This window comes from Penicillium atrosanguineum (genome assembly GCF_028827265.1).
Source record: "Penicillium atrosanguineum strain IBT 20685 chromosome Unknown utg000001l_segment0_segment0, whole genome shotgun sequence".
NCBI lineage: Eukaryota > Fungi > Ascomycota > Eurotiomycetes > Eurotiales > Aspergillaceae > Penicillium > Penicillium atrosanguineum.
In genome coordinates, this window is record NW_026623133.1 from 3691245 (window position 1) to 3716984 (window position 25740).

General features: G+C 53.0%; 10 protein-coding genes across 10 annotated transcripts; 5 read left to right on the forward strand and 5 right to left on the reverse strand.

The window, feature by feature from the left end:
* Positions 1-1343: 1343 nt before the first annotated feature.
* On the reverse strand, positions 1344-3074 carry N7443_001439 (D-arabinono-1,4-lactone oxidase; the record flags this gene model as incomplete). The annotated part of the gene is made up of 1 exon (XM_056881495.1): positions 1344-3074. The coding sequence occupies one exon, from the start codon at positions 3072-3074 to the stop codon at positions 1344-1346; it is 1731 nt and encodes a 576-aa protein (XP_056746733.1).
* Positions 3075-3713: 639 nt separating this feature from the next.
* On the reverse strand, positions 3714-8791 carry N7443_001440 (putative gelsolin repeat protein; the record flags this gene model as incomplete). Its single annotated transcript, XM_056881496.1, has 3 exons — positions 3714-3969; positions 4022-8492; positions 8629-8791. The coding sequence occupies 3 exons, from the start codon at positions 8789-8791 to the stop codon at positions 3714-3716; spliced, it is 4890 nt and encodes a 1629-aa protein (XP_056746734.1).
* Positions 8792-9914: 1123 nt separating this feature from the next.
* Positions 9915-10726, reverse strand: N7443_001441 (uncharacterized protein; the record flags this gene model as incomplete). Its single annotated transcript, XM_056881497.1, has 6 exons — positions 9915-10046; positions 10114-10194; positions 10248-10393; positions 10441-10457; positions 10508-10618; positions 10668-10726. The coding sequence occupies 6 exons, from the start codon at positions 10724-10726 to the stop codon at positions 9915-9917; spliced, it is 546 nt and encodes a 181-aa protein (XP_056746735.1).
* Positions 10727-11575: 849 nt separating this feature from the next.
* Positions 11576-11824, forward strand: N7443_001442 (uncharacterized protein; the record flags this gene model as incomplete). The annotated part of the gene is made up of 2 exons (XM_056881498.1): positions 11576-11612; positions 11676-11824. The coding sequence occupies 2 exons, from the start codon at positions 11576-11578 to the stop codon at positions 11822-11824; spliced, it is 186 nt and encodes a 61-aa protein (XP_056746736.1).
* Positions 11825-12015: 191 nt separating this feature from the next.
* On the forward strand, positions 12016-13014 carry N7443_001443 (uncharacterized protein; the record flags this gene model as incomplete). The annotated part of the gene is made up of 2 exons (XM_056881499.1): positions 12016-12322; positions 12374-13014. 2 exons carry the CDS (start codon positions 12016-12018, stop codon positions 13012-13014), a joined length of 948 nt encoding a protein of 315 aa, XP_056746737.1.
* A 651-nt stretch (positions 13015-13665) lies between these two features.
* On the forward strand, positions 13666-16203 carry drs1 (putative ATP-dependent RNA helicase DRS1; the record flags this gene model as incomplete). The annotated part of the gene is made up of 2 exons (XM_056881500.1): positions 13666-15414; positions 15469-16203. 2 exons carry the CDS (start codon positions 13666-13668, stop codon positions 16201-16203), a joined length of 2484 nt encoding a protein of 827 aa, XP_056746738.1.
* A 637-nt stretch (positions 16204-16840) lies between these two features.
* On the forward strand, positions 16841-19442 carry N7443_001445 (putative C6 transcription factor; the record flags this gene model as incomplete). The annotated part of the gene is made up of 7 exons (XM_056881501.1): positions 16841-16939; positions 17009-17064; positions 17145-17538; positions 17646-17682; positions 17735-18208; positions 18261-18573; positions 18629-19442. 7 exons carry the CDS (start codon positions 16841-16843, stop codon positions 19440-19442), a joined length of 2187 nt encoding a protein of 728 aa, XP_056746739.1.
* Positions 19443-19816: 374 nt separating this feature from the next.
* N7443_001446 (uncharacterized protein) lies at positions 19817-21677 on the reverse strand (the record flags this gene model as incomplete). Its single annotated transcript, XM_056881502.1, has 3 exons — positions 19817-20874; positions 20939-21361; positions 21431-21677. 3 exons carry the CDS (start codon positions 21675-21677, stop codon positions 19817-19819), a joined length of 1728 nt encoding a protein of 575 aa, XP_056746740.1.
* Positions 21678-22421: 744 nt separating this feature from the next.
* N7443_001447 (uncharacterized protein) lies at positions 22422-23426 on the forward strand (the record flags this gene model as incomplete). Its single annotated transcript, XM_056881503.1, has 1 exon — positions 22422-23426. The coding sequence occupies one exon, from the start codon at positions 22422-22424 to the stop codon at positions 23424-23426; it is 1005 nt and encodes a 334-aa protein (XP_056746741.1).
* Positions 23427-23726: 300 nt separating this feature from the next.
* Positions 23727-24164, reverse strand: N7443_001448 (uncharacterized protein; the record flags this gene model as incomplete). Its single annotated transcript, XM_056881504.1, has 3 exons — positions 23727-23783; positions 23844-23908; positions 23966-24164. 3 exons carry the CDS (start codon positions 24162-24164, stop codon positions 23727-23729), a joined length of 321 nt encoding a protein of 106 aa, XP_056746742.1.
* Between the last annotated feature and the right edge of the window lie 1576 nt (positions 24165-25740).

Genomic DNA, 25740 nt, shown 5'->3' on the forward strand with positions numbered 1-25740 from the left:
GGGAGTGAGCACTAGATGGACACGGTCCGAGCCGCCGGTGGATCGGACTCCACGGCATGTTCCCATATTTGGGCAGCGAGTGCCCCGAAGATTAGTCCGTGCGGCAATGACAATCGGGGGGTCAAGTAGGGTATAGCAACGAGGGTCACGTCTTGTCACACGGCCTAGCACGTGCAGAAACAATGGCCCAACAACTGAGCCCCGGTCAAGTGCCATTCTCTTCACTATTGACAGGGAAAGAAAAGGCCTGAGCACTTGGGCCCTCGATATCACCTGACATCCTTGCCAGTGGAAACGTGGTACGAGTTGATATGCCCAGCTCCATGGGTAATCCCGGGAAGATTGACCGGGTTGCTATTCGGCCTGCACTCTGCAGTTGATTGTTGCCCTCCCAGAGTCACCCGCTTTCAGGGGAACTCCTCCGTTGGCACCATCGGGCGTCTGGGGTGAGCTCGGCCTGGGTGCTGGCTGTGCTGGACATGCCCCAGCCTCGGTTGATTTGATTTGATTTGATTTTGTTTCTGTTTCTGAAGAAGGAATCAAGACAGTCAAGCACGAGAAAACGGTCAAAGATCAGATCTCGCGCTGGTATTGGAGGGCAACATCACTCAAGACGCAGTCCTAATCAAAACGACCAGATCTTCATTGATCTCAGAGCCCTCGTAGCTGTAGCTGTAGCTGTAGCTTGGCTGCACAAGCTGCGACAGGTGTGTGACCGCCAGTTTCCTACGAGGGGGGGATCACCGGGGATGGTCCAGGTGCGCAAGTGCCCAGGTTGTTCGAGCGAGTCGGCTTTTGCATCTGTGTCTGCTCGGTGTTTGGAGGCGTTGGGCTGGGATTGGAGCCTTCAAGGAGCCTTGGGAAGGGGAAGGAGAAATTCGGGAGAATACTAGTATTGACCACGGATGGCGTGGGAGTAGGATTCAGGCTACGATGCTGTTGCCGCATACTCCAAATACTTGCAGACCTAAGCAGGTACTTGCGTACTTCACACTCTGCTTTCCATGCACCGATCTGCAGTTTACTGAATTTTCAAAGCAGGTCCATCTCAAGCGTGACCACAAGGTCTCTGAAAGAATTCTGTTATGTGCAGGGGTGCTATCTACGACCGAAAAGAGCGTAAAGTAAGAGGGCAAACGAGCCGGGAGACCGCTTTATGTCGGTAGCCCCTTTAGAGACCCAACCTGTCAGATTTGCCCTGAACAAAAAAAAAACCCCCCTAAATAGGTGGGTGATTCACCCTGCGTCAAGCCAAAGGCATGTCCAGGTCCTCGAGTCAGATCAGCAGGACTCCCAGGTACGGCCATTCACCCAACAACATGCTGTTTGTCCGTTTCGGGGGTTCATTCGGGGTTCTTGGGGAGCAAAATACTAGCTTCACCTTTCGCAAGCATGTCGAAACTTTCCTCGCTGGTTGCTGTCATCGGTGGACTCGGTGCTGAGTGATCAGACTCTTCGTACCTCCTTTCGTGCCAGACCCGGTGTGCGTCGTGACCTTGCCATCGGCGATCTCCAACCCATTCGACCCCGTCGCCCGCGCCGCTTATGTTAGGCGTGCGGCGCTCACTCTCCCGCTCGAGGAGAGGCAGCTGCTCTGCGTCGGGTGATCTGTGTTTCTTCGACTCGAGCAGGGGCAGATTGCGGAGGTGCCATTCACCCAGGAACATGCCCTCCGGGTCAACTTCTTGTCGCACCTTCAGCCATTCGTCCATGTCGTCGCGGTATAGATTTTCCAGTTCTGTGGGGCCGAGAGTCTTGAAGTTCTTGGCCCAGTGAGGTTTGGCGCCCATGTCCCGCATGAGCCATTCGAATGCTTCGTAGTACCGCTGCCTACAAGGCGGGTCGCGGAGATACGGCCGATAGAGAGTCGCATTCAGGTACAGAGTGGGTCCATCACGACAGGTTGGGTCGAGGAAAGGCCGCGGGTTGGTGTTGCCAGTCGAGTCTGACACTCGCACTTCAACGGGGCAGTGCACCCACAGTCCCTTAGTGGGGAACGGAATTCCCGAAGCCTTGAGGTCGCCGTGCAGCCATGCAGAGAGGCGGCTAATCGCCTCGGGTCCCTTTTCTAAAGGCAGCGCCCATTCGTTCACGAACTGCGAGTACAGACAGTTCATCAGCAGACCCGCGCGGGCTGGCTCAACAGCCTCAGTTACCGTGGATCCCGCCTTGAAGCCGTACTGCATGCCAAACACAAACCACTCCACCCATGGTAGAATGCGCGGCACGTAATAAGACAGCGCAAGCAGATTATGGTAGATGTGGTATCCAATCCAGTCGCCGTAAAAGTTCCTTGGCGGCGCACGTAGCGGGAGGTCCGTTGCATCCGCGCGCCAAACAATCGCGCCCTTCTCATAGGGCAACCACCAGACACGGACGAACTCGTGTGATGTCCACAGATCGGTGGTCCACTCTTCGAGTACCTTCCCCAGCGTGTATCGTTCCTGGCGCCATGCGATGTTGAATGATCGTCGCGCCTTGAAAGTTACCTCGACGATGATTCCCAGTGCGCCTAAGGAAACGAGGGCCGCGCGGAAGAGAGACGGGTTGTTGGTGGCACTGCAGCGGACTAGCTGACCATTCGGCAGCACCAGGCTCAGAGCCTCTATGCACTCCGAGAGCAGTCCATGGCGCAGCGAACTGCCATGTGTACCCGTCGCAATAACTCCCGCTATTGACTGGCTGTCAATGCTGCCTAGGTTCTTGAGAGTCCATCCTTGTTCCTCCAACCGTGTTCCCAGTTCACTCAACCGAATGCCCGCCTCGACGGTGACCAAGCCGGTATCGGTATCGATCTGTAAAATGCGATGGAAGTCATCGAGGTTGACGAGCCATGAGGACGTGCAGGTAAGGTCGGAGGGAGAGTGCCCACTGCCGACAGTGACGAGACGGCGGCGACAACGACGGGCAAGAGTCACCAACTGCTGGATTTCGGGGATAGACTGGGGGCGAATATATAGCTCAGGTCGGGAGAAGAACGTCTTGGCCCAGGTGTGGTGCAGGTGATCGGTGGATGCGCGGAATGGAAGCGCAGGATCGAGCTTCGACAGCTCATGGGCAATTGAGGGATCCATAGTTGCTCAAGTAGGTCACGATATCCTCCTCATGTTGTATATAATGGAGATCGGGTAGTAGGGGGAGTTGAAAGAGGGGCTAACGAGAGAAAAACCGGACACTAGAAATGTCGCCATGCGATAATAAAAAACCAAAGGCCCACCTTGATTCCCGTCCTTTGAATCCCCGATCCGTCGATCTCCGGCAGGCCATCGAGAAGGTACACTCGATCTAGACAGCGGGTCTTTTCTATCTTATTCTAATGGTTCCTCGCCCTAGATGCCTGCTCAATCATTATATTTATATTTCCTGCACCTGAGAAGTATAAAAAGGACATGATGGCGATAAGCCGACCTTGGCAGTCGGAGCTCGGAGTTTACCAGACCGTATCCAGGTGGGCCGATCGTTTCATATTGAAGCTCATTTTGTTTTTCCTGACAGATCTACTCTATCTTTCTCAGCAGCCACTTCCTGTACGCGAAAACGAATAAATTGAAATAACCGTAAGCATTAGATGTACATGCCAGATGCTCCCACCATGCTCCTCTAGGGGACAGTACACCGTTGTAGACAAGACTCCTCCCGCGAATGCTCTCTTTACAAACCGAAATATGCACAGAGAAAGGAAATACACATGCAAGAAATACAAGACGAGAAAGTTACTCTCCGCGCTCCTGAGAGCGGATTGCCTCGATCGCCACATCGAGAGGGAACACGCAGGGCGCGTGCAGTGATAGCCGATCCCATTTGCGGAAGGCACTTTGACACCGCTCTGGAATCCCGCCCAGTGCGACAAAGCTCTTCGGGATGAAGGGTCGGTCCTGGAGTGAAGCTGCTAGAATGCCGTACTCGTGTGCGAACACCACGGCCGATGCAAAGTCGGCCGACTTTTGTGATGCGTGATCGCCCACGATGCTGAGATAAGAGTTAGACAAAGTCCATCAGAGTGATTGCAAGGAAAACTTACACGTAGATCTCAAAGAATGTATCAAGCACATAGACGTCACGTTCAGTTAGATCTTTAAAGCAAAACGGCTCAATTTCCTGGACACAGTCGTTCGGACGAACGACTGGTGAGCCCGAGCCGGGACGGCGCATGCCCCAGAATCGGGTTGGCTGGCCGAGTTGGTGATCGACGCGAAGAAGTCGAGTGCGATAGTGGTCATCCTTCGGCTTCAATTTCCAGTATTCCGGCGTCATCAGTGGGTTCGTCTCATTGGATCCCGCGAAGTCATCAAAAAAGCATTCGGGTTCTTGCCCCTCGTCGACCTCCTCAAACTCGCCCGTTAGGCCTAGGTCCATGCTGATCAAGCGAGCTGCGCCAGTCTCTTCGGGACCACTGCCCTTACCCTTCCACAAATAGAGCTTGCCGAAGGGAGCGGAGATCACGAAGGGGAAGCCGGAGCAAAGGTTTCGTAATGAGTAGTCGACTTCATCAAAGGCCATTTGGCCTAGATGCTTCCGTCCGCAAAGCATGTATAGGGACGACGAGGTATGGCGAGAGTTTTGTCCGCGACGAGTGATGATGATACCACCGAGGGCTTGAATGAACCGCACCGGCTCCTTTCCTTGCCTGATGGGCTCTAGTTTGCAGCCATTCTCACGGGCAACCTTGCGAGCGAACAACTGCGCATCCTCCAGGGCTGCCTCAGAGACATCATCTCCACACCAAAGGTATACCTCGGAATTATTGTTGTTTTGCGCCTCGAACAAATGCACACAAAGGTACATGCTGCCCTCATACAGAACGTACTCCTGGTTGACGGGCACCTCCTGTCGCTTGCCATCACCAGTGAATTCCCAGATCTGACGCTTCAGAGTTCGGATCTTCGCAGCATCAGCTTGGCTAGTGAGCATCAACTGCGGATCAATGTCCATGCGATCCCGAGAGCTAGGGAATGTTTTGAAGAAAGTCCCAATCACCTCTCGAGCATCTGCCGCCTGTGCAACGAGTGACGGTGCAGACATCTTTCGCGACAGTCTATGTTCAGCAGGCTTGCCAAGGGAAAACTCAAGCGGCTTAGAAGACTCTGGCGGAGAAGGCAGTTTCTTCTCTTGAGGAGATGAGGTTGCAACCATGACAGCTGGAATCGATTGTCGTAGTGTTCCCAGGGGGTTGATCTGGTTCTCTCGGAAGCTCGTCCTGAGAGGAGATGGCGAGGCTGAAGCGTACCGCGATCGCTGGCTCCATTGATTTCTGGGTGCAGGAGAAACGGGAGATGACGAATGTGAAGGTGAAGAACTGAGCTTCGGCGGAACAGGAGGCCTGGTCGATGGGCTGTCGGGCCTCGGTGATTCGATATCACGGGTCACACTCTCTTCGGAGGAACGAGTACTGACGGATTTCGGAAAGCTCGAGGAGATCGGAGAGATGTTTCTCAGCCTCTGCAGTCCGCTGTTGAGAACGTCCTGGAAGGTGGTGGTGGTGGTGGTGGTGTTTACTGGCGGAAGGGGCTTGGCAACGGGGCTCTCTATTTGAGCATGTTCAGTATCGATGACCAAGCTTTCCCTTGACACACTCTCCGACTGGGTTCCCGAAGGAATCACAGGCTCGGGACTTGTCTGAGGGCTGAGTTCAGGAGACGAAATAGCACCCACCTCGGTATCCTGAGCAGATGAAACTGCAGGAGCAGCTTCTCCCTTGGGCAACCGTCTCTTGGGACCCCTGGCGCGGCCTTTCGTAATGTGGTTCAGAGGCGCCGAGGGCGAGGAAGAGTCGCTCTCCCACGAGGGAGAAACGACTGCCTCCTTCTTCGGCCCTTCAGCTGCCGGGGGACCACGAGACAACAGGCCTGCTAAAGCAGGATTGATTCGGCCTGCAAGTTTCCCTTGTCCAGTCATAGGCATACCTGGGGAAGCAGCCCTCGCAGCCGCAGCTGCGGCGGCTCTCCTAGCCGATGGCAGGCCACGCATCGAGCTGGCCGATTCGGTGGAGCCCTTTCGTTCCTTATCCATGATCGGTTCAATGGTCTCCACCACATCATTGGGAGATTCTTCATGACTCGGGCTAGTGATTGGGCTGGGAAGCGAATTCATATCAGCCGCCTTGGGCTCACTTGCAGTTGGAGAGAGTTCTCGTGGCGCTTCCATTTCAACGGCCTCTACAGCAGTGCGCGCAGGACTAGCCAGCTTATGTGGCGACGTAGGTGTGGAGCCAGGATCGTTAGTGGCGGGTGACATTGGCTCGTCGGTACTGGTGCGCTTGAAGCTACTCGACTTGGTCATGGTGTGACGCTTCACAATAGCTTCTGGGATCATATCGGTCGGTGCATCTTTTTCCTCGATGGTGTTTCGCCTAATTGAGCCTCCTCCGGCCTTCATCGCCTCTTTCGTCATAACTAGACTGTGTCTAAATTCATCAACTCGTTCGGTCTTCTTAGGACCCCCGGTGATATTCAAAGCAGCCTTGCCTCGTAAGATATTACCCTTGAGTTCGTCCGGTGCCTTGTAGTTGCGAGTTTCGGTCTTCTTGAGCTTGCCAAAGACATTCTTGAATTCAGGCTCCTTCTCCGGTCCGCTATCCTTCACAACTTCTCGCTTGCGCAGATTTGCTCTGAAATCAACAACGGGAGATTCTGGCTTGGGTTTTGGCGATAAGGGCGCTCGAGAAGGGAGCGAGAAGTTTGGCTTCGGGCTCAAATTGAGAGGTGGCAGCTTCCGAGTCGTTTCTGGGGTTGAGACCTTCTCAAGCTCCGCCTCGGTCTGGGAAGGTTCAGCCTCTGGTACAATTGGAGAGAAGTGCTCTGTCTCTTCTTCCGCGGGTTCAGGCACAGGCTCATGATTCGCCTCGACTTTCTCTCCGGATGTTTCTTCAAGAATCTTTTCGGGGATCTCCTCGGTTGGCTTCTCCTCAGCTGATTCAAGCTTCGTGGACGGTTTTTCGGTGTCCATGACAGGAAAGGGGAAATCCGCCACAGTCTCCTTGGCCTTGCTAGCATTAGGAGTGTCAAATACTGATGGGGCAGCAGAAAGGCTAGGCTTCTTGAAATGACTGCCTGGCGGGGGCGTTCGCATCAAACCAGCCGGGGTAACTTCCTTGAAGTTTCTCACCCGTCCCAGGTCAACACTACCCCTTGACTGACGATCTCTGGCCCAGGCAGGCTGTTGGGGCGTCGCCTGTCGTGGAGATTCGGGATTGGGTCGATTCAGAGCGCTCTCCAGCCAACTGGCTTTGTTCGGGCTCCAACGTCTGGGATCCATCGTTCTCGAGGTGAATGGACTTGACGTTTCTCCGCTTTGGCTGTCGACAGTGGCCGTGCTCGCAGTTCTGGAGTGACCATAACGGACCGGTCTGCTCGGGCTGCCCTCGGAGCGCAAAGTACTGGCATTTCCGGTGGGTGTCTTGGGTCTATCAATGGACTCCGAAGGGTGGACTGTTGCCTCGCTGTGGCTCGACCCAGGACGCTGGGTAGGCAGCTGCGAAGTTTCCCGGTTCAACTGCGAGGCGGAAGTGACAGGAGCTAGGTCACTTATACTACCGGTCAGGCTCGGTGCCGCAACACTATTACGGTTGCTGATAATGGAGTTGGACCTGCTAAGTCCCTGTGGGAGTTGAGCGCTCCATCGTTTGGAGACACTGTCTGATCGCCTCATCATAGCACTTTGTACAAATCCACCGAGGCCCTTGGTGGGGGAAGTCGAGCGAGACCGATCCGGAGACATTCGTCGTTGTGTGGGGGACGGTGGCACCGACTCCTCGGAGGGAGACTCAGTATGGGTCGGATCGAGTTTTGGGGCGTCTGTCAAGGTCGGCGGCGAGCCTATTCCACTTGGCGGAGAGGCCGACGACACACTTGAGTATCGATTGCTGCTGCTCTCGCCAATCGTGGAAGCAGTTCGCGGCGGCGACACAGGTGTTTCCTCTGCCACGTCTGTTTTTTCCGGTTCCATCGTCGATTCGCGGCTCATGCCTGGTAATTGCCGACTCATGCCCAATTCTACCTGACTACCTCGCCGCTCCTCTGGCTTTCGGAATGCTGGCGAGCCCAGTCCTCGGTCTGGGGTCTGGCGGAACCAGGAAGGATCCTTTGAACCAAGCGAGTTCGTAATCTGGGCACGCGACAGCGAGTTCTCATCCGATGCTGTTGACGCATTCCGCAGGTGACTGGAACGAGTGGGTGATGTGGAGCCAGGCGACCTGTTTCCAAAATCACGCGAATCCCGTGATGGCGGGCGTTGCTGCCATGACAGGGTTCCCGTTCGGCTTCGCTGCAAGGTGGGCATCGCTCGTGGAGATTCCATTCCCGGGTCCTGCACCGACCCGCGTCTCTTGTCGCTTTCGAGAGTATAGGTTGATTCCGCAGTCGCTGTTTCAGGATCTTGTGTCTGCACCGTCGGCTCGAGGTGCTCCGGAGGCTCGATGGAAGGCTGGGGGAGGGATGATGCACTCAGCCTTGAGGGATTTAGGGATGGTGAGCCGGCGATCGATCGTGCTCGTTCTGCAAACAAGTATGTTAGCACACCATCCGATGGGGGGGTCATTCGGGATCCCATAGTAGCGCGGGGCTGTCATTACGACTAGCTCGAAACAGACCCCAGGCTGATTCAGGGCTCAGTGGAGGGGCTAAAATATACCAGCTCGGCGGGCCTGTCTTTCTGCGCGACCCTGTAAGATCTCATCTTCCAGTTTCTTGGTGCGCTCTTGATCTTCCTTGTCGCGCTGCTCACCGAGTTCTCGGATGCGCAGCAGGAAATCATTCACGTCTTCAGACCCGTCAGGGTTTGTTGTAGTCGCCATGATCCCGTCGCACGTTGCCACAAACAGGCAAGCTCTTCAGGGAGAACGTAGACACCTGAAGGGACGGGAGTGGGTTGGAGGAGAAGTGGGAAGTTGGGGGACTCAAGGGCTGAGGTGTTCTCCGCCCTGCTTAAATTAAATGGGGATGGACGCGATCCATGGCCATTGGCTCCTCTGATCTTCATTTCACCTTTTTTTTTTTTTCTCTATCTATCTTCTGCACAGGTAGACTTTGTTACTACTTTCGGTTTAGATTTTAGCAGTCCAGAGTACAACGCACTAACGTGATACGGCATTTTCCTCGCTGAAACGGCATGTTTGTTTACAAAATTGGTGAAGCGGGATCGCTTCCAAGTTCTGCCCCGCAGGTTTTCGGCTTTCCACGCTGGACCCATGGGTCTGGCCGCAATGACGATTTTTTTCACTTCCAGGGGTTTAAGGGGCATCTAGGGCTCCGGGGGGTCTCTTTGCCACAGGCTACATATATCAGACTTTGCCTCCCGTGAAGGAAGTGATCTATCACTTGGTACCTTGCATGCTACCCTGGGCCGGCAATAGGTATCCGAATTGGATATCACGATGATTCTTTTTATTGGGAATGATAACTAAAGCCTTGGTGACTAGTTGGGCATGCAGTTGGGTAGTGTCTCGTGAGCTTAAACAATATTCTCTTGATACTCCGATAGAAGCACATGTTCATTCTGAGCAATGTATATTCTCGGACATTATGCGGCTTCCCGCGATCGGAACGAGCGTCCGTAGCTCAAAGAAGACCTCAAGCATCCATTGAAGAATCTTGAACCCCAACAGAACCTGCACCCGCGAAGCTACACTACAGCAACTTGCATATGGTTGCTATCATTCTTTAGCCCCAACTGACCTGCCCAAATGCTCTAGTCCGAAAGCCGATAGACTTTGTGTACCCGACAGCCTAACGGGCCAATAATAGGAATGATCAACCTCCAAGTTTGGCAAAGCCTCGTGGTATTCATTCAAAAGGTAGAAATGGTATTGCCAAGGTAACCGTAGAGGACTAGGTAGATCTGAGCGAGCATATGGCATTAACTACCTTCATTGATGCGCTAAGTAGCTGAAGTCCTCCCACCGTCGGAACCGAACAAGGCTAGTAAAGGAAAAGTCGATCTTTCGCATCTTGTACCACCCATTCCAACCCTTCATGGAGGTTCTTTCCTGTCATAGCACTGCATGGTAGAATAGTCCACTTGTGAGTTTTGATTAAATCCAAGCCCAGGCGCTGCAGCGTTTGTCAGTCCTGGTTTTCGTCGACACAGGCTCGCGTAAGACAAAAGATGCATACGTACCTCGCGTACTTCCTGCTCCGACATGCATTGCTCCACATCTGTCTTGTTCAAGAACACCAGAAGACTAGCTCCCATGAGCCGCTGGTGGTTATTAGATCGGGATTCCGAGATTGGATTCAGAGTGGGGAACGAACTTCTTCCAGAAGGAGCCCGAGCAGCTCCTGACGGCAATCGTCCACGCGTAGACGGTCTGTTGCATCAACTACCCAAACAAGCGTATCTGTCTTTTCAAAATAGTTTTTCCAGTAGGAACGTAGCGTTCTTTGGCCACCCACGTCCCCTGGTACAGTTAGTCCTGTCGCAAACCGGAGGGGTTACTCTGCTCACAGATGTTGAGCTTATATCTGTGAAGTCCGTTAGAGCCCCATCGGGTACATTTACTTGGGATACTCACCCCATGAAATCAATTGTCTTGATAATGAATCCTAGGGTTGGGCTCACTGTCGTGACATCCTCGTTCATAATGCGCTTGACGATGGTCGTTTTGCCAGCGTTATCCAGACCCCTGCGATACCCATCAGTAGAGATCCCATAAGCCTGGGTATTGTCCGTACAGCATCAAGATGCGCATTTCCTTATCCTTTAAGCGTGCTTTCCGAAGTATTGACAACATGGTTCCCGAACTACCCTGGTTGATACGGTTCTGTGGGAGGGTTGACGAGGTGAGAAAATGGCTTACCGCCGCGGCTGGGGCACGCATACTACGCTCTCACCTGCATTTTGCCCTCCCTTTGCACGTTCGACAATTTGCGCCCGAAAGAAATGGAGCCAATTAGACGTTACGACTTATTGAATTTAGCTCTATCTGTGGTTTGAATTATACATGCTATTTCCGTTGGGTCGGTCATCTCCGAGTGGGATATCACTCGCGCCAAATCGATCTATAAAAGGGGTGTTTTTTTACAGCGTCACAAGCCTGCTCCGTGACCACGCGGCCATGACGACTAAGCGCAGAGCCCCTCTTGTATCTTATCCCATCGTCATCCTGACCCTTCCCAAACGACACCTCGATCACCAAGCCTATCATGGCATTCATCCCAGGTATCATGATGGAACTCATCCGAGGCGTCATCAAAGCTCTGTTCTGCGGACAAGGGCAGCTTTCTACTGTGACTGGTCTGCAGCAGGGGAATCAGCAGCAATGGGTATCTGAACTCCACATTCATGAAATTCAGCTGGCGGATCTCGCTCGAAAACAATCAATGGCGGAGCATTGTGAAACCCCACCGTCGTGGCACTGCGACAGCCGCTCGAGTAAAGATCATTTACATTCCATTGACCAATCTGCTGAGGCATTGTTTGCTCACTGTCTGAAAGGGCGAGGTGTCGTAGGCTCTGGACTTCGTCCCCCAAGCTCCATCGACGAGTTCAGCTTTCTTTGGACCAACGGGTTCTTTCGGACTGTCCTACATCATCTAGATGATACAGACTCATTTTTTGGTGCCCTAATTTCAGTTCCGACATGACTTGGAACTTCATGCTCACGAACCGCAACACCTGTACGTTGATATGATCCCTGCGATTTGGTATTTCATCTGATATTTCCACCAGCTCTCGTGCAGACTCGCGGACCACCGACCTTCTCTCAATCTTCTGGCTCTTCCTGCTCGACATGTCAGAATCAAGTTCCGACGAACCGTTCATCTTCCCAGCCAAGATGTACTCTGACCTGGCGACTCCGAGAAGTACGAGTACATTGGCTCCGACGTGAAGCTCCCCTCCACTTCTTCCCAAAAGTGGGATTATAGCGATGCATAAGTTGCACTCGGGTTCGAAAGTGACGACGAGATGGCTTGGAGGGTCGAAAAGCTTTGGAGGATATGCCACAGGGTCACCGACGCCATCGAGGGGGACTACTTACATCCGGGCGCAGGGCCAGAAATAAGCTGACAATGGTACAATATGGTACGCCAGCCGATGGAACCCCACCAAGTACCGCGATCTTCAGATCACTTCAGTCCGGAAGGGATTTCGCGCGACAAGCTCGCTGAAGAGTTTAAGTCTCTGTTGCGATCTGGACCCGGCACTGAAACCAATTCTGCGATATACCAGACAACCTGCCAGCCTCTTCTCGCCAAGCCGGTCGAGAAGCGTCCAAAGCGGAGTGTGACCGGCCGACTATTATTCCAGACATGTGGGGGTTCCGAAATGAACTTCCGAAATGGTCTGAACTCGACCGAACGCGCCATACTCATGGAGGACCTGCGCCGTCGCTAGTACGATGCGTATGCAAAGTCTCGGGTCATCTAACCATATTTAGAGCATCGAGCCTTCTACCTTGTCAGGTCCAGGCTCAAGGCTCCTCGCCTGATATCTCCAAAGGGGTTCGGTATTATGCGTCCAGAGCTGGATCCGCAGTATCGCCGCCAGTGGGAGGCGGTTGTAGCGTCCGAGAAGATCTGGGAGGCGTATACAGCTGCTCAGAAGATTGACACCGGGATGAAACGCTGCACACCACAGCTAGCATTATCGGAGAATCCCAGGCTCAAGCGTTCCGAGCTCTCATTGTGCACAAGCGTCAACAAGAACTACGAGTTCTACAAGGGACCCAAGGACACAGCCTACGGTGCAGCCTGGGAATCCATGCCCTTCGCCCGTTGGGAACATCACTGTGAGTACAGTGTGTGGCCATGCTGGGAGAACCAATGCGACTGCGACTCGTTCGAAAACTGGCTAGAGGAGACGGTGTTCACAGGAGCCGTCGATATCAACCATGAGGCTTTCTTCGATGGTACTGCGAGCAATGACGGGGAAGGCCAAATGATGACGGAAAATTACTACTTCCCGACCCTGCGTGACTCACTGGATGAATGTACTCGTCTCCACTGGCATAAGTATGCCGCGGGCCTAATGTATAACTACATACAGGAGAAGGTGCCCAAGGAGCAGAGACGGTTTTAGCTTGGCGTGGGATTTTAGGGATGATGCCGTTCTTTTCATGTCGACGGCGAAGAATATTATTAGCAGCCTGAGACGCGATTGACATACGGCCGTTTTTGTCTGTGTCCTTGTATAAGGAGGCCAAGATTACCCTTAGATAGATGTTCGTAGACGCGATTGCAATGCCATCGATTTGCCCGGTCCCTGTCGAAGAAGGTCACTAAGGTCAGGCGTGTTCAAAATTATTCAAAAGGAGATCCTGGAAAAGGGACAAGATTAGTTATAGAAAGAGCTAGCCCGAAGATATTCGGAAAGATACCTAGGAAGATACCTAGGAAGGTATTTAGGAAGCTGCCCTAGTTCCCTGGAGATACTTAATAAATACGCCAGAAAATGGCCAGAAAGAACAAAGAATCATACGGGTAACCTCGTTTAGATTAACTTCTCGATTGGGCTGTAGTTGAAGCGGGACAATCCCAATCTGGCCGGGGCGGCTCTGGTTTTAGTCATCTAAATTTCTGCTCACCGCCCAGGGAACTTTTTTTTTCTGCTGTTGATTTCTTTTTTGCGGCGAGGAGACTGGGGATTCTACTACAGCTCGATTTTTTTGTGAAGTCGCGAAGGGTTTTCAGGTCCTTAATTGACTCCGGTTCGAATTGTGCTGCCTCCACAATGGCACCCAACAGCAAGCGGAGCGCCGCTAAGGACGACGACTTTGTCCTGACGCTGTCCGACGAGGAGGACGTTCCCCGTTTTGACGACGACGAGAACGAGAACGAGTTCGCGGAGGAAGATGACAATGCGCAATCTGCCGATACGAAAAAGCGCAAGCGCGATGTTGAAACCACCAAGGAAAAGAACAAGAAGCAAAAGCAGCAAGCTAAGAATGGGAAGAACAAGAAAGACAAGGCAGAGCCTGTCGCCGAGGCCGAGTCAGAGGATGAGGAAGATGATGAGAAAATTGGTGTTGCCGATGATGACGGAGCCTTGAATCCCGACTTCGAGTTTGATGTGGCTGGCGCGGCCAACCAGGGCGTCACCGAAGGCTTTGATGGTTGGGGTCTGGACGAGCCTAAGCAGACCGGTCCCCACTCCGACAGAAAGGCTGTTGATATCGACGACATCATTGAGCGGAGGCAAGCAAAGAAGGATGCTGCTGCTCAGAAGAAGCAGAAGAAGCAGCCCAAGGTGGAAGAAAGTGCTTCCGATGCTGAAGACGAGTCTGACGCCGGCATGGAGGTCGATTTCGGTGACGATGAGTTGATGGCTGAGGACGGTTTCGGCATGGGCGCCGATAGTGCTGAAGAGGAGAGTGATGCCGAAGGTCCTGAAGCCGGATCTGGGGCGGAAGACGACGAGGAAGAAGGATCGGACGAGGAAGAGGAAGAAGATGACGATGACGCCGCATCCGATAATGACTCCGTTGCGACCCCCGTTGGTCACCCCGATGACATTGGCTCCGATCGCGAAACCGATGTCGAGAGCGAGGTTGATGCCGAGGAACAAGAGAAGCGCAAAGCCTTCTTCGCTCCCGAAGAGAAGATTGACGAGAAAGCCGCCGCTGCGAAGAGCACATTCCAAGATTTCAACCTTTCTCGTCCTATCCTGCGGGGCTTGGCCTCCGTCGGATTCATCGACCCCACTCCTATCCAGCGCAAGGCCATTCCCGTGGCACTTCTGGGCAAAGATATTGTCGGTAGTGCCGTGACTGGTTCAGGAAAGACAGGTGCTTTCATCGTCCCCATTCTGGAGCGTCTGCTCTTCCGTCCTCGCAAGGTTCCTACGAGTCGTGTCACTATCCTAATGCCTACTCGTGAATTGGCGGTGCAATGTTACAATGTTGCCGTGAAGCTTGCCACTTTCACCGATGTCACTTTCTGTCAACTTATCGGTGGTTTCAGCCTTCGCGAACAGGAAAATATCTTGAAGAAGCGCCCCGATGTCATCATTGCCACTCCCGGTCGTTTCATTGATCACATGCGCAACTCTCCCAGTTTCACTGTTGATACCCTGGAAATTCTGGTTCTCGACGAAGCCGATCGTATGCTTGAGGACGGATTCGCGGACGAGTTGAACGAGATTTTGACGACTATTCCCAAGTCACGCCAGACTATGCTCTTCTCTGCCACCATGACAGAATCAGTCGACAAACTTATTCGTGTTGGTATGAACCGTCCGATGCGTTTGATGGTGGATGCCAAGAAGCAGACTGTCGGTACCCTGACTCAAGAATTCGTCCGTCTGCGTCCAGGTCGCGAGGACAAGCGTCTCGGATGTCTCCTTCACTTGTGCAAGGAGATTTACACAGGAAGAGTCATCATTTTCTTCCGACAAAAGAAGGAAGCGCATCGTGTCCGCATTATGTTCGGTCTGCTGGGCATGAAGGCTGCTGAGTTGCACGGTAGTTTGAGCCAAGAACAGGTATGCTTCGCGATGTTTCCAACTACAGATCTTTTTACTGACTTCTCTTTCTAGCGTATCAAAAGTGTGGAGAACTTCCGCGATGGCAAGGTCGCTTTCCTTCTTTGTACAGACGTTGCTTCTCGTGGTCTAGATATTAAAGGAGTGGAGACTGTTATCAACTACGAAGCCCCACAGAGCCATGAGATCTACCTGCATCGTGTTGGTCGTACAGCCCGTGCCGGTCGCTCCGGTCGGGCATGCACTATCGCTGCTGAACCGGACCGCAAGGTTGTCAAGGCCGCTGTGAAGGCCGGCAAGGCCCAGGGCGCCAAGATTGTCAGCCGTGTGGTTGAGACCGCGGTGGCTGATGACTGGAGCCAGAAAGCAGAGGATCTTGCCGACGAGGTGCAAGAGGTCCTGCAGGAGGAGAAGACGGAGAAGCAAATGTCACAAGCCGAGATGCAGGTCAACAAGACCGAGAACATCATGAAGCACGGTGCAGAGATCATGGCACGACCCAAGCGGACATGGTTCGAGACGGAGCAGCAGAAGCTTGCAGCCCGTAAGATTGGTGCGGAGGAGTTGAACGGACCCAACGCGGGTAAGGTTAAGAAGGATAAGGCTAAGCTTAGCAACAAGGACAAGAAGCGCCTGGACGATGCTAAGATGCGCCACGAGGGCAATGTTGGGTGGAAGAAGGGCAAGGACGAGCGTGATGCTCCGAAGATGTTCGGTAAGGACAAGGGCAAAGGCAAGGGCAAGGGCAAGGGCAAAGACAAAAGCAAGTTCAAGAAGGGAAGCAAATGATTGTGTAATAACCTGGACATAACGTCAATACCTGCATATTTCTCAATATCTTTCAATATCTTTCAATATTTTCAATATCTTCAAACTTGACCAACTCGACAAACCTTCCACATTCGATCCCACATACAGTCGGCCCACGTACAATTTACATCACGGCGAGTTCCCATGACAGGATCGACCGATGATCCACTCCACTTCCAGGGACCCGCTCCTCTTTCTCGAATCATCTAACCATCTAATCCTATCCTATCACAACAATCGTGCGAATTCAACAAATCTCACCTCTGACTGCATGCGGCTAATTGACCGAAGCATCGCCGAGCACACTCCACAATTGGCTGGTCGTCGAGATTGCCCAAGCGGAGCTCCCTGTACATTGGCTAAGCTCGACGAGTGAAGTGATCCGTCAAGCCTACAGTACACTATCTCACTAAGCCAAGACCTGACGCCCAAAAGACCCAAAAGACCCAAGAGATCTCCAAAAAGACTCCAAAAGTGGTCCACCGGGCGAAAAAAGGTTAAAAAACCTCCCCGCGATCAAAGCCCCACGTTCATGGGGCCAAAATTTCCTCCTTTCCTTTTCTCCTACCTGAACTGATTCCTCAATGGGGGAAGAGTATTACCCCGTGAATCTCCGATGGTGGTAGAGGGTCCCTCCGATATGGCCGACGTGCCTTTTAAGCCGGCACTTCCCCGGAAAAGTGCTTTCTCCTGCGAGGCTTGTCGCAAGCGCAAGGTACGAGTCGGGCAAATTCCGAGATGGGTGTGCCCATGTGCCAATAAGCTGAAGCTGACCCTCTGACAGGTCAAGTGTAACGGAGCTAGTCCGTCATGTTCGCGCTGCGCTGCGAGGGGCGAGGCGTGCGTGTATAGCTTGTGAGTACGAGCGTTTGGGATCCCGGTCGCGACCGGTGGCTGACATCCCTCCCCCCCACTTATAGGGCGCCGACCTTATCCTATACCAAACAACTGGAAGCAAGAGTTGCTCAGCTCGAAGATGCTTTGTCTAAGCTGCGTGGTCAACAGACCGAAATGGAGGCTCGCAAGGGTAGCTCTCCTGCTTCGGTGGCCGAGTCTAGCTCGAGTGCTGGCCGTCGAATCAAGACGGAAATCGACGACGCGCAGGATCTCGCGAGGGAATTTGATGGATTGAATGTCGAAAATGACGGTCGCATCTCTTTCCACGGTCCAACTAGTTTGTTCCAGCTTCCTAGCGGAGTGGCTAGCGAGACCGCGTCGACGTCGCATTACGCCCAGGAAATCGAGGCCCGCAAGGAGCGACTAATCAATAGTGCCTGGCGGGAGCGGGCCTTTGAGCAGATGGCTATGATGCCGGTATGATATATGATATACTCAGCTCGAACCTTTGTATAACCCCGGACTAATTGGATCTGCAGGAACCTTTCCAATACCTCCTCGATTCCCATTGGTGTTGGATCCAGCCACTGTTCAACTTCGTCTATCGTCCTGCATTTACACGTATGTTTCGCCTCGGTGGAGTTGCCATGTCTATCTATTGACCCACGCGCAGGTGATATGAAAATCAACGGACCTTATTATTCAGATGTCTTAATGAACGCCGTGTTGTCTCACTCTGTACGGTGGTGCAAAGCGGAGCCTCAAGTCGGTCCGCTCCTGGACTCGTATGATGGTGGAGCGCTATTCTACCAACGGGCCGTGACGGGGCTCTTCGAATCGCTTAAAACGGGATATGCAGGTATCCCAACGATACAGATCCTGTTGCTACTCAGTGCGCAGGAATGTGGCCGTGGCAACCGTACACAGGCATGGCTGTACAGTGGGATGGCCTTCCGTATACTAGACGATCTTGGAATATCGATCGACAGCCGGAAATATCCCGGATCGGCACATCTGAGCGATGAAGATATTGAGATCCGCAACCGACTCTTCTGGAGTTGTTATTTCTGGGATAAGATTATTTCCCTATACTTTGGCCGCGCACCGACTATGCAGCACTCTCGTGTCAGCCCACCGCGCATGATCCGTATGTTTCTTCTTTCCCATACTGTTTTCTATACATATTGACATTATTCTAGTCGATGATACATCTGAGATCGAAATTTGGACTCCGCACGGCGTGACCTTCCCCGATGGCGCACACTACCCACCCACACAGGCACACTCAACCACTTGCTTCATTCAGATGTGCGGGCTGGCCGAGATTCTAAATCAGATCCTGGTTCATGTTTATGATCCGATGCGTCAAAGTACCGAGGCCGAGTTCTTCGACTGTGTTCAAGAACAAGCCAGAAACCTAGGCGAGTGGTGGGATGAGCTCCCCGACTACTTGAGGCTCGTGGCAACAGACCTGCCACCGTACTCCCCGCCAAGTCATATCATGACTCTTAAGTATGTCTTGCCTATTATGCCAGCACTTGTCAAATTCTTGCTGACCAGATTCCAGCTGTTTATATCACACTGTCAATATTCTGCTCCACCGTCCCGTCCTCTGTTCTCGCGGTCTGTTCAAGGCCCGGCAAGATGCTTATGACAAGAGCCATCTCGTCCAGTGTATGGCATCGGCCACGACCATCCTATCACTATTCGACCTTTACCGTCGTACCTTCGGCGACAACCACGTCGTCCTCTCCCTCGCGTACAGCATCTACACGGCAGCCTCGATCTTCCTCCTCGAAATTCAGGCCTTGAAATACGCCGCACCAGGAACCCTGGACAAGCTCAAATTCTGCATCCTCGCCCTAGAACGAGTCAAGGTCTCCAACCCAGTCATCACAACAGCCCTCAACCTCGTCTACCAAGAGCTCCAGAAACTCCAAATCGACATTCACACCCCCACGGGGGTCCGGCCCGAAAACCCTCAACCTCAACCCCAACCCCAACTTTCCCGTCCACCCCACTCAAGCCAATCCCCGGCAAGCAACCCGTCCCGCCACGCCTCCCCAGGTACTCTTCACCAACGCCAACAAAGCAGAGCAGCAATGAGCACCCAGGGAACACCGGCGCCAAACCCATCAGCCTCCATGCTACCAGGCTACCTCTTCCAACAACCTGTCAGCAACTTTGACCTCTCTCAAATGAACGATGTACCGCAGATGCCACCAACACACCTCCTAGGCGGCATGCCCAACGCCGTGATGACGGTAGATGACCCAGGCTCGTACGAGATTACGCCTGAGGTATTTGAGGCATTCTCATATGCGCAGCCCATCACGGCGAATATGGCGTCTTTTGATACGAATTGGAGTGGGGGGCGATAATGAAAAGCGATTCTTTTTCTGTTTTTGTGCTTGATGATTCCCCGGTAGAGATATTTTGAGGTAGAAAAGTTGAGCGTGTGGAATATTCAAATTTTAGTAAGTATATACCTGGATCTTGAGTGCTTGGTTTCAATAGGCTTTTTCCCAAAACCTAAAGGATATCATATATACATAGGAGCTAAGCCCAGAATGCAAACAGTTAAATACAGAGGGTATAGGGTTATCAAAATTATATACCGAGCAATCGCCTGGAAATGCACAAGATATTGCGCGTGCTAGCTGCTCCAGAAAAAATGGAATATGTAAGCGGAGTCAGGCATGGCCATGTAGAAAGTGTTCACAAGTGAACAAGAATATGAACTCCAAGGTGCCGATTAATCAGTCTTGAAGGTATCATGGTGCTGCTCGTGCGACGCAAGGGTGTCCCCAGAGTCAGAGTATTCATCGGCGGTAGAGACCTTAGCGCGCCAGCGGAGGTACCATGGCCCAGAGAAGAGGTCATCCATACGCTCGATGGGCACACCCTTGGTTTCGGGCATCCAAATACCCAGAATGATGATACCGAGGGTACAAATGATAGCCCAGAAGAGGTAAGCACCCCATACGTGCAGGTTGGTGAGCATGTTGGGGGTGACGCGGACAACGGCAAACTGGAAGAACCAGTGAAGACCCATGCTGAGAGCGTAGCTCACATTCCGGATGTGGCTTGGGAAAATTTCCGTGCCGTACAGGTAGGGGATTGTGCAAAGACCTACAGACCAGCCGACGGCGTAGATGAAGACCGAGGCGATGGCTGCGTCGGAGGCGGATTTGTTGTCGGAAGAGCCCGGCTGCAGCCCCATGTATATGCCCATGTAGATGTGTGCGGCCAATTGCAAGGACAGTCCGGTCAAAGCGCAGCGGCGTCGGCCGAAGAGATCGATCAGGCCCCAGGTGAATGCCATGGTGAAGACCAGCTTGACGATTCCGTACGCGCCGGAGGAAATGAGGGAGGTGGAATCGGCGACACCGGCGTAGGTAAAGATCGTCGAAATGTAATATGTAATACCGTTTCCACCTGTCCACTGCGCAATGGTTTGCATGGTCATGAGCAGCCAGAATCGCTGGCGGTAGTTGGGATTGGTCTGGGACTCCTTGAAAGCTGCCCAGTGCGAGATGGACTTCAAGTCGGCCCGCTCCTTGGCCTGGTGGTCAATCTCCTCGAATTCGGCCACAACACTTTCATCGTCGATGGGCTTTCCACGCAGACGTGCGAGTACCTCCTTCGCTTCCTTGTGGCGCTGCTTCGAGGCGAGGTATCGCGGTGTCTCCGGGCACCACCACGAAAGAATCAGGGTGATCCCTGCAGGGATCAGAGGGATGGCTTGAACTAGGCGATATTGGGTACGCGTGGCGGCCATGTGGATTTTGGCGCCATAGTTGATAAAGAAGCCTATCAAACAGTGGAGTTAGATGGGGTTCCTGACTAGCGCCGGATATTAGATTGAAAGACCTACCCATGGAAAGTACCGTCAGTAGAGCGACCATGTACAAGCCGACAGACAGACCGCGCGTCGCCTTGGGCGCCACCTCTGACAGATAAAGGGGCGATGTGACGGTTAATAGACCAGCGCCCAGTCCGGAGAAAATGCGAGCGAACAGCAGCAAGCCATAAATCCCGGATGAGAAGACCTGAATAAAGGTGCCGACCATGTAGACGACCATGGCCAATCGCCACGACCACAGACGACCCAGGCGATCATTGAGATCGAGACCAGTCAGGGCGCCAAATGCCGCACCCAGCACATTGAAGGAGGTGATGTTTGCACTTCGGTTAGTCAAGCCTGTTGGATCGTTCATCCAGTGAGATTTCAGGAGGTTGAAATCGATCATGAATGACTCGAGCTTGACGCTAGCACTGTAGCCACCCTCATCGTACCCTTGTGATCGTAAGCACTCTATTCTTTCCAGGGTGATACCGATGCATCAGCTAGGGGGGACCCAATTACCTTTCGGAATACTGCCGCACGCTATCACGCAGACGACTAGTACATAGTATGAACTAGTGGTCCAACGCGATGGTTCTAGCCATGCTGAAAAGGCGCTCATGATGGCTCTCCCCAAGAAGAGCTGCTGTGGAGGCGATTCGGAAATCTGGGGAAAGGAACACGGAATATCGGCAGAGAGTGGGCAGAGAGACAAAAGGAGCGAGTGGAGGGGAGGGGGGATCAGGGCGTTCTCGGCATCCCGTAGCATTAAGGTTTTTTTTTGTATGCTCGGTCAACTTCCGACCTTCTCTGGCGCATGAACCTCCTTTCCGTCTGCAACCTTGAACCTCATGCACGAGGATACCGGTTCAGCGATTAATCTCCGGGGGTTCAATGGTATCTTCGCCTCTCTCCGTCTGCACTCGCACGCTCCAGCCTTTCCGAAACTCCATACTTCTGCAGTCGGCAGTCGGGTCGCTCCGCGGAGCCCACTCGGTGGTTCGTGGCTCCGCTTGACGGAAAACCTCTCCTTTGAGTGGTAGCACTGCAAAAAAATTATGGAAATTATGAAGAGCACGTCCTGCCGTCTGCATTTTGCCGGTGCAAGTGGGTAGTGTCACTGCCGCCTGCCTCACGGACGACTTCCGCGTCGCCCTTCGGCTCCCCCTCGACTAACCTCCTCGCCTGTGCTCTCCTTCTGGGTAAATATTGAAGCCGAGGGTGGGTCAGATCTCAATACCGCAACTGAGAACACGGCACACGGCAGATTTTTTTAGATGGTCAATTTCCTTGCTTTTCTGCCCACCTAGACCTACGTCTGACTGTGACGGACGTTGGCCGATTGACCCAGCACGGTGGCATGATACCGGTCAGGGCCCTCAGGGCAATCCACAGCGTCAGGACCTGCTCATCGGTGAGTTGTACTCCGTAAAGCTGCATCCTTTCTTTCTTCTGTCTACTCCCCTGCTGCTGTGGTGGTCGACATCACTCAATATCACCATCCCTTTTCACGATGCTTACTTCTTCGACTCAGCCTTATCCCGAGATCTTGGGAGGCCCAGCGCGCATACTGCTAACGACAGCTCCGGCGTCCCGTCTGGTCCAACGTTCTTTTCATGCAGCGGCAACACGCGTGAGCGTGCCCCTGGAGCACAGAATTCCTCCAGGATCATGGGACAGCCACATGCACGTCGTGGAACCCAAGCAGTTCCCTATCTCTCCAAAAGCAGTATACCAGCCTACAACCCATACGCTGGAAGATGCTCTTTACTTCGAGTCTACACTAGGGGTGGAGAACCTCGTCTTTGTGCAGCCCTCCATCTATGGAACGGATAACTCCTGCCTTCTAGCCGCCCTGGCTAAAGTCGGCCCTTCCCGTGGTCGTGGAGTCGTGGTGGTTGACCCCGACACTATCCAACAAGAAACGCTCGATGCGTGGCATGCTCTGGGTGTCCGTGGTCTCCGAGTGAACCTCCAGTCCGTGGGAAAGGTCATGGACCAGGCCGAGTTGGAACAGGATTTGCTTCGACACGCCGACGTTGCCCGGCCTCGGAACTGGATCATCGAAACATACGTTCCTTTGAAGATGGTCCCCATGCTCGAATCCATCGTGCCTCGTCTCGGCGTCACCGTCTGCATCGACCACTTCGGAAGCCCTGAACTCTCTTCTATCTCATGGACAAAGGAACCTCAGCCCTTCGACCCCTACAGCCTTCCCGGGTTCGACTCCCTGATTTCCTTGATCCGCCAAGGAAGCACCTACATTAAAGTGTCCGCCCCTTACCGCCTCACCAAAGACAGACACATGCGTGATCTCAAGGCCATGGCCCGCGAGTTTCTCTCTGCGGCGCCGGACCGAGTCATTTACGCCACCGACTGGCCTCATACTCGCTTTACCGGTGTCGACATCAGCCCTTTCACAGAATGGTGCCTGGATCTTTGCGCTCACGAGCCTGAACTCGCAGAGAAGCTGTTCCGCAGGAACACCGAGCGGATGTTGGACGTGAAGTCTGACTAGTGGTGACACACCCTGCTCTTCCAAGAAGTTGAGCTGTATATAGCATTTTTCTAGCATTGGCGGAGCGTTTGATTTACTGAGCATTATCATATATCCTTGGGTTGCCTTTTCATGGCCCTCTTATAATATCATTATCCAATTTATTCATAATCGACTACATCCATGGATATCGTAGTGGGTTGTATTGGCAATCTGGTATGTATTCTCGATGTCGATTGAATATTGACATCGAACAAGGTCGCGTGTATGATTTCCGAAAGCCGATCATACGCCGCTATGAACATGATTCCCTTCGCCACCTTAGACATCCTCCGCGCTCTGGAAAACGACGTGCGAGGTACAGATCTTCTTCGGGCCCTGATTGCAAACAAACAAGGTTAGCCTTCCTTCCGCAATTATTAAAATGGAGCAACGTACGATAGTGTAGCAGCAAGCGGGTCGAGATTGGTCCTCACACAGCTGGGGTTTTTGCAACAGGTCGCCTGGTCCCAACATTAGCGATTTGAGTGCCTTATCCATTCAAATAGTTTGAAACGTACAGTCCTCGGCCTGGTTGCTTTTGGAGTTTGATCTCAGAGGCTGCAGGTCGCGGCAGCAGTACGGGTACTGCAGCATGCCAGTCTTGTCCTGAGCGAAGTCGCAGGACATGTTAATTCTGTCATCCTTCACGATGGCACTCTGGGCCGCACCCAGAGACATGATGGAGGCGAAAGTGAGAACGACGGCGGAGACACGCATATTGGCGTTGAATGGACGGATTTCGGATTGCGGGTGCCGATAGTCGAAATATTAGGCGTTGGACTAGGGGGTGGTCCGTTGATGTATACTCGAATGACTCTAAAGAGCAAGGTCAAGTCGCGCAGGGGAGCCTGGGGGCGCGAATTCCTTGCTCCCTTGGCTAGCAAGGCCATCTCCTGGTTTCTACGTCGGTATGGAGGCCGTTGTTGCTCGTCCTGATTGGCATGTTCCTGGTGCTTGGGTCATCCCCTTGCATTCTTGCACTTCGTGAATGTGGGCAGGTAAACAAGGGCCAGCAGGACGTGTGGCAGAATCAAGGTACTCGTGGATTCCAGGACTCGGTCAAACCTCCCTCATACCTGAGGCCATGAGTTGGACTGTCGTGGTTTCTGAGATCTAAAATTCCTAGAGGATCATCCGAGGCGTTTCAGCTGTTGGCAAGGAGCCTAGCCACCATTCAGGAAGGTTCCTTGAATGTTTGGAAGATTGGATGGCCATTGCGTCTATAGAACATTTTGATCCGTTTAATCTAAAAAGAATAGGCGCTGACTTTTGGCCACCGGTCTGGGTCTACGGTGGCCCGAGCCCCATACTGGAGCCCTCTACTGCAGGTACCAACACAGTCACGTGGGGCTCATGATTCTCTGCAGTGGCTTTGAACCGGCCCATCTTATCCGTTTCTTTTGTGCGGTGTGTCTCTGTGCCCAAGATGAAAGGTCCACATGGCGTAGATGAACGAAAACGTCCAATCGGCATCATGTGACGGGTCATTTGTTGAGGCCCCAACGATTACCTCAGCAATTCAAGCGTGGGGATTGGAGAACGGCTTCTCCGCCCCATAAACAGCACCCCCTCCCATCTGCGATCCCCCTCTGTATAGCCACATCATCATCTTCCCCCTCCCCCCCCAGACCATGAAGCACTCTGAGAACCCCGCCGATATGGAACGCAGTGTCTTTATCCCGCTGTGCATCTGCGTCATCTCTTTTGCGGTTATTGCGTATTCTCACTAGTCATTCGGTTGTGATGTCTATACTACTTAGGTAGACACCGAATCACTAGATAAGAGATCGCAGAGTCGACCGGGACAATCATGCTTGCGAATAACTATGAGCGTCTTGTCCGGAACATCATATCGAACCGCTTCGCATCCTACACCATCAAGATACAGATACTCCCAGACATCCGACCCGAACCACCATACACTTGCCCCCCTGTCAGACTCGCTCTAGGCAACTGATCGAGGGCGAACAACACGGCTGGGAAAGTCTCACTAGTTCTCAGAACTATCTTTAAAGACCCTTCATGCCTTCGAATACCCAAAGATACTCCTCGAAAACTCGTTGCGCCCCCTCGTCTCCCTTTGCATCGCCCTCAACGCCGATGCATCAGGATGCAGTCACAACAGTGGACTTGACAGAGTGCTATCTCTCCCTTTCGACCTTTGATCCAGAGAAACGGCCTTCTTCACTGAACCCTCCGCCGTTTCTCTGATCTCCCGATACTCGCATATCTCATACTTTCTTGGGTACGGCTTGCATGGATACATGGCTATACATGGCTTTGAACCATTGTA